We start from the raw sequence: 6,558 nt of genomic DNA, 5'->3' as shown, positions 1-6,558 counted from the left end.
TGCCGAATTTTGTCGTTTGGGAAAGGCAGGAAGAAGCACGAAAGCGAGTTAGAAAGCACTTTGCAAGAAAGGACGTGTATTTTTCACAAGTGCAGTGTACAAAGAAATGTGCAAAAATAAGAACAAAGCAGAAGTGCGCGAGCTCGAAGTTCCGCGAAAATCGGAGTTACGGCGAGATACAGTTACACAGCGAACTACGTGCGATATGAGTGCGGGCCCGGCCGTGCGTGCGTTATTTATAGTCTCCGACTTTCCAGAAGATTCTGCCCGTGATCGACAACAATTCTGTCTAAGACAAAGGCGGTGGCGAATCTTCTAGAAAGTTGGAGGACAAGCTGTTTGTTTGTATTCGAACGCTCCATCCGTTTGCTTCGTGCGGTTGCTAGCCGACTTTCAAGCCGCGCGATTCGCGGAGCGGAGCCCGTCAGCGCGACGCGTCACGCAGGCGAGCGCGCGCTCGTAATTGGCGCGAGCGATTCTCGGTGTGATCCCTCGCGGCCAAGCCGCCTTTTCCGAACATCCCGCCCGCCTCGTCGGTGACGGTCGACGAAACAGCGCGGACTTAGTCGATCGAAGTGTCGATCCCTCCCGGGCATCCGTGCGACACGTGCTAAAGTCAGCTGATTGCGAAAGTAAGCAAGTACAGTGAGTTATATCAGTTATGTCAAACGATGCACATCACACGGCGTGAGTACTATGGCTGCATTGAAAAGAAGAGAATTACATGAAAATTAATTACATGAGAGTTATTTACAAAAGAAATGACTATCGGCTATCTGTTGTGTAAAATGTGTACAGGTTACATGCAAGTGACAGGCTCCTGAGCCTGGGTGTCAGCCGGGGGCAGAGGCACGAGCTTCACGACAGGGCGAGTAAGCTCTCCGTTGGCGGTCCGCAGGTCCACCACCCGCACTTGGCCGTCTTCTCCTGGGTGCAGGCGAGCGACTCGAGCGAGTGGCCAGCGCGAAGGTGGTGTAGTCTCGCTCTTAATTAGGCATAGCTGGCCCTCTCGCAAATTCCTGTCGGCCGTCCACCACTTCGGTCTCGGAGTGAGTTCCTGCAGATCTCGGGACCACCGTTGTCACAGGTGGTCCCTCATGTTCTGAAGGAGACGCCAGCGGCTTAGCCGATTGGTTTGAATGTCGACAGTTGACGGCTCGGGGATTGCGTTGAGGGGTGCCCCGATGAGGAAGTGACCGGGGGTCAGGGCATCGAGGTCCTCTGGATCGTCAGTCAGGGCCTGGAGCGGGCGAGAGTTGAGACAGGCCTCTACCTCTGCGAGGAAGGTGGTCATCTCCTCAAAGGTGAGCGTCGTCTCGCCGATGACTCGCCGCAGGTGCCGTTTCATGGACTTCACCGCTGCTTCCCATAGCCCGCCGAAGTGCGGGGCGGCGGGAGGGTTGAAGTGCCATTGGACACCTTCGTCCGCTAAATGCCCGATGATCCGATGGACGTCTCGATTCGCTGCCTGAAATAGCGCCTTGAGCTGATTGTCAGCCCCCACGAAGTTGGTCCCGCAGTCGCTATAGACCGCCCGGCACAATCCTCATCGGGAGACAAAGCGCCTGAAGGCGGCCAAGAACGCGTCAGCCGAGTAATCACTCACTGCCTCAAGGTGGACTGCTTTAGAGCTGAAACATACAAAGACTGCCAGGAAGGCTTTGTATGCCTTGTGGCCTCGTCCCTTGGCCGTCCGAAGGAATATCGGACCGGCGAAGTTCACTCCAGTGTGGAGAAAGGGCCGATTGGGAGTGACTCTGGCCCGTGGCAGACTTCCCATGATAGGTTGCGGGGAGGCCGCCCGCCATCGGATGCATGGAAGGCATCGGTGTATTACGCCTCGTACAAGCTGACGGCCTCGAGGAATCCAAAACCGCTGGCAGACGATCGCTAGAGTTGCCTGAGTTCCTCCATGGAGAGAGCGACGGTGACTTGCGTCAATCACCAGGTAAGCCAGATGCGAGCCCGGCGGTAGAATGGCTGGGTGTCGCTGGTCATCGTCTAATGGCGCGTGCCTGATTCGTCCTCCAACCCGCAGGATTCCCTCAGCGTCAATGACCGGAGTGAGTCGGCGAAGGTGGCTCCGGCCAGATACCGCCCGTCCAGCCCGAACATCGGAGAGCTCCTGAGGGTAGGCTACCGACTGAGCTACCCGGATCCATCGCGCGAGGGCCGCGTCCAGCTCCGCTGAGGTCAGCGCCGAGATGTCCACCCTCGTGTCAGGTAAGGAGCGGTGCATCCTCCATCGAAACATCCAAGCTGAGACACGCAGCAACCGTCGGAGAGAGGAAAACCGAAGGAGTTCATCGGGTTTTTGCGCGTCAGAGATCGCGAAACACCGGAGGGCCCTCTGCTCCGGGAGCTCCACATGCTCCGGGAGGCCCGGCTCCATCGGCCAGTCCTCTGAGCCTCTAGCGAGGAAGTCGGGCCCGCTCCACCATAGGGGGTGATCCAAGAGCTCCCTCGGGGACAGGCTGCGAGAGGCGCAATCCGCAGGATTCTGGCCCCCTGGAACGTGGCGCCATTGAATGGTCGGGCTCGCCCGTTGAATCTCAGCGACTCGGTTTGCCACAAAGGTCGTCCACCTGGTGGGATGGCCGCGGATCCATCCGAGGGTGACCATGGAGTCCGTCCAGAGGAAGAAAGGTGCGGATTCCAGGCGCAGCACCACGCGCACGTGCTCGGCCACATTGGTGAGCAGGCACGCTGCACTCAGCTCCAGCCGAGCGAGCGTGACTTGTTTCAGCGGCGCAACCTTGGTCTTCGCCGTCACAATTGACAGGTAAGGTTTTCCTGCAATCGTCACCCGGAGATATACCACGGCAGCATAGGCCCGCTCGGAGGCGTCCGAGAAGCCGTGAAGTTCGACGGTGTCCTCCGAGGCGTCGAGCCCGAACCATCGAGGGACGCGGACTTGCTCCAGCACGGGAAGCTCCTCCTCGAGGTTTGTCCAAGCCGCCGCGTCAGGGGGTGCCAGCGGGGCGTCCCAGTCAAGTCGCTGTAACCAAGCTGCCTGAATTAATAGTTTTGCTTTGATTATCACAGGTGCCAACCAACCCAGCGGATCGAACAACCGAGCGGTCCGCGAAAGCACCGATCGCTTCGTGGGGGAGACCACGTCAGATTTCAGGACTGTGAGCGCGAAGTCATCACTCCCAGGGCTCCAGCGTAGGCCCAGCACGGAGCAGTCGTCCGAGGGGAGCGAGGCGCAGGCCTTTGGCTGCAGACGATGCTCGAGGGGAACGTCTTCCAGGAGGGCCTCGTCGTTTGCAGCCCATTTCTTGAGCGGGAAGCCGCCCGCCAAGCACAACGAAGCTACCTGCTCCCGGAGACTACGGCACTTGTCGAGAGTGGAAGCCCCGGAGAGCACATCGTCCACGTATCGATCACTCCGCACCGCCTCGGCGCCCAGAGGAAACCGGCTCCGCTCGTCCTCCGCCAGTCGGTCCATCGTCCTCAATGCAAGGTAGGGTGCATCCTTTTGCCCGTACGTGACGGTATTTAATGCGTGCTCCAATTGTTTCCACAGGATCATCTGCAGGTGCCTGTCCGCCGGGTGCACCTGAATTTGCCGGTACATCTTAACGATGTCGGCAGTGAAGACGTATCGGTGCCGCCGCCAACGCGTCAGAACATCCGCGAGAGCCGGCAGCAGATTGGGCCCCGCGTAGAGGAAGTCGTTCAGTGAATGCCCTGCCGCGGTGCGCGCGGATCCATTGAATACCACGCGGATCTTCACGTCGGACCCCGAGCCCTTCAGGACGCCGTGATGCGGCAGGAAGCAGGCGTTGACGCCCCGCTCGACTGCCGACGGCGTCATATGCCCGAGAGCGAGATATTCGTCCATGAAGTCGTGGTACATCACACGGAAGGCAGGATCGCGCTCGAATCGACGCTCCATGACCTCGAGCATTCGAGACGCAGCGCGGCGCGTGGACGACAAGTCAGGCAGCTCCGACCGGACCGGCAGACGCACTTGATAACGGCCGCAAGGAAGGCGCTCGCACGTCCGCGCGAAGAAGTCTTCGCACTCCTGCTCGTCGGGGGTGAGCGGCAAGGGAGCGCGAGGCGGCTCCTCACATTCCCAGAACCGCCGAACCACCTCCGTCAGCTCATCAGTGGCAGAACATTGGAGCGACGAAACGGCTAACGCCGCGTGACAGCCTCCGACCGCGCCCATGAGAATCCACCCGAGCTGTGTGCGTTGTGCGATAGGCTCCAAGGGCCCCCCGCGACGGAGGTCCGCTAATATGATGCTGGCGTATGCTTCCGCACCAAGGAGAAGCTCGACGGGGTCCCGAGCACGGAACTCGGGATCGGCGAGAGTGAGTCCGTCCACATGCGGCCACGACCCGCTGCCGCTCTCGGCCGCCCCGCTGTACACGGACAGCTTCGGTAGCACTAAGGACGAGACGGTGAGAGTGTATTGTCCGACACGCGACGCGAAGGTGACGGCAACTCGTCCTCGCGCGCAGCCCGTCCGGAGACCACCCACACCGTAGATCGCGACAGACGTCGGAGTGCGCGGCAATCGCAGACGTTGAGCTAACGATTCCGAGATCAGCGACGTTTCGGAGCCCGGGTCCACCAAGGCACGTACGGGGTGGTACTCGCTGTGACAGTTCATCACCAGGACGCGCGCGGTCGCGAGTAAGACGGGGGCGCACTCCGCGGACAATCGTTTTGCAACGTGCACCGTCGGGGTCGAGCTCGTACCGGGAGCGGGCAACGCGACGGCCGAAAATGCGTCATGAAGCGACGTGTGATGCCGACTCGAACACTTATAGCAAGTCTTGGTGGACGTGCACTCACCGATCAGATGTCGACCCAGACAGTTCAAGCAGCGCTGATGCGTAGTGGCTACCTCTCGTCGCTCCTGGGCTGTCTTTCGCTTGTACTGTTCGCAGAAGGCTAAGAAATGCTCTTTCTTACAGAGTGGGCAGCTGCGGCCGGCGTCCGTCCCCTGAGCCTTGACGTGGTTGGCCCGAGTTGAACGGCTCGTCTTCTCACCAGGCTTTCCCGAGGATGTCTCGCCCTTGGCCACCCGGAGCACCTCCTGCGTCATCAGCTGCTCCTGCAGGAAGTCGCGAAGCTTCTCGTAAGACGGTGGCACGACGGTTTTCCCGAGCGAGCTCTCCCATTCTCGGCGGGTTTTGGAGTCAAGGAGTTCCACGACCATGTGCACAAAGAGGTCCGTGCCATCCGTGATCGGTCGCCCTATGCCCTCCAATGCGCCGACGGTGGAGACCACTCCATGGAAGATGCGTCGGAGATCGGCGACGGACTCACCCTTCATCTTCGGAAGTGAAGTAAATGCTGCAAGGTAAGCTCTCACCAGCAGTCTCTTATTTTCGAAGTGGTCATTGAGGATCGACCAGGCGCGCTCGAAGTTCTCCTCCGTGGACGGTAAACTTTTTATTAGTTGCTCAGCGTCCCCCTTCACGCTTGTCTTTAGATAGTGAAATTTTTCGACCTTTGATAGGGCGTCGTCAGTCACTACGATGGAGGAGAACAAATCTCGGAAGGCAGGCCAATCTTCGAATTTTCCTGAGAACTCCGGCATCTGGATTCGGGGCAATACGTTGCGAGAGGTCGCGTGCCCCGCCCTGCTCTTCGAGTCATCGAGAGCCTTCGGTTCCTCGAGCTTTTCCTCGTACTCCAGAAGCTTGGTTCTCTGTTGGATGTAGGCCGTTTCGACGGTACTCAGGAAGTCCTCCGTATTGTACTTGCTCCTATCGAACTCCTCACCAAACTCTGCTTGCAGGCGGTCATGCTGCGCTTGGAATTTGGCCCATTTGCCCTCGAGGACCGACAGCGTGGAGCGAACGAGGGGAAGCGAGATTTTGGCGGCGCCGGTTTTGCGAAGATTTTCTACTGTGCGGGCGATGCGCCCGTAGATGTCTCGTTGGGAGTTAATTAATCATTCCATCTTTTCCTTTCAGGATCACTCACGACACGATGGAAGCCGCGCCGAGGGCTGGATCGCGGATTGAAGCCGGTTATCACGACGCGAATCCGGCTCGAAGGACCAGAATGTGCGAAGTAGCACTTGCCGAATTTTGTCGTTTGGGAAAGGCAGGAAGAAGCACGAAAGCGAGTTAGAAAGCACTTTGCAAGAAAGGACGTGTATTTTTCACAAGTGCAGTGTACAAAGAAATGTGCGAAAATAAGAACAAAGCAGAAGTGCGCGAGCTCGAAGTTCCGCGAAAATCGGAGTTACGGCGAGATACAGTTACACAGCGAACTACGTGCGATATGAGTGCGGGCCCGGCCGTGCGTGCGTTATTTATAGTCTCCGACTTTCCAGAAGATTCTGCCCGTGATCGACAACAATTCTGTCTAAGACAAAGGCGGTGGCGAATCTTCTAGAAAGTTGGAGGACAAGCTGTTTGTTTGTATTCGAACGCTCCATCCGTTTGCTTCGTGCGGTTGCTAGCCGACTTTCAAGCCGCGCGATTCGCGGAGCGGAGCCCGTCAGCGCGACGCGTCACGCAGGCGAGCGCGCGCTCGTAATTGGCGCGAGCGATTCTCGGTGTGATCCCTCGCGGCCAAGCCGCC

At 58.7% G+C, this 6,558-nt stretch overlaps 1 protein-coding gene across 1 annotated transcript; it reads right to left on the bottom strand.

Moving 5' to 3' along the window:
* Positions 1-1,081: 1,081 nt before the first annotated feature.
* Positions 1,082-5,874, bottom strand: LOC139824822 (uncharacterized; the record flags this gene model as incomplete). The annotated part of the gene is made up of 2 exons (XM_071797370.1): positions 1,082-1,468; positions 1,946-5,874. Coding segments are annotated over 2 exons (4,316 nt in total), but the record flags the coding sequence as incomplete, so codon positions are not given.
* Positions 5,875-6,558: the final 684 nt, after the last annotated feature.

Source organism: Temnothorax longispinosus, unplaced genomic scaffold (assembly GCF_030848805.1).
Source record: "Temnothorax longispinosus isolate EJ_2023e unplaced genomic scaffold, Tlon_JGU_v1 HiC_scaffold_594, whole genome shotgun sequence".
NCBI lineage: Eukaryota > Metazoa > Arthropoda > Insecta > Hymenoptera > Formicidae > Temnothorax > Temnothorax longispinosus.
Note: the sequence above shows the minus strand (reverse complement) of the source record. Positions and strands in the feature narration are given on the sequence as shown.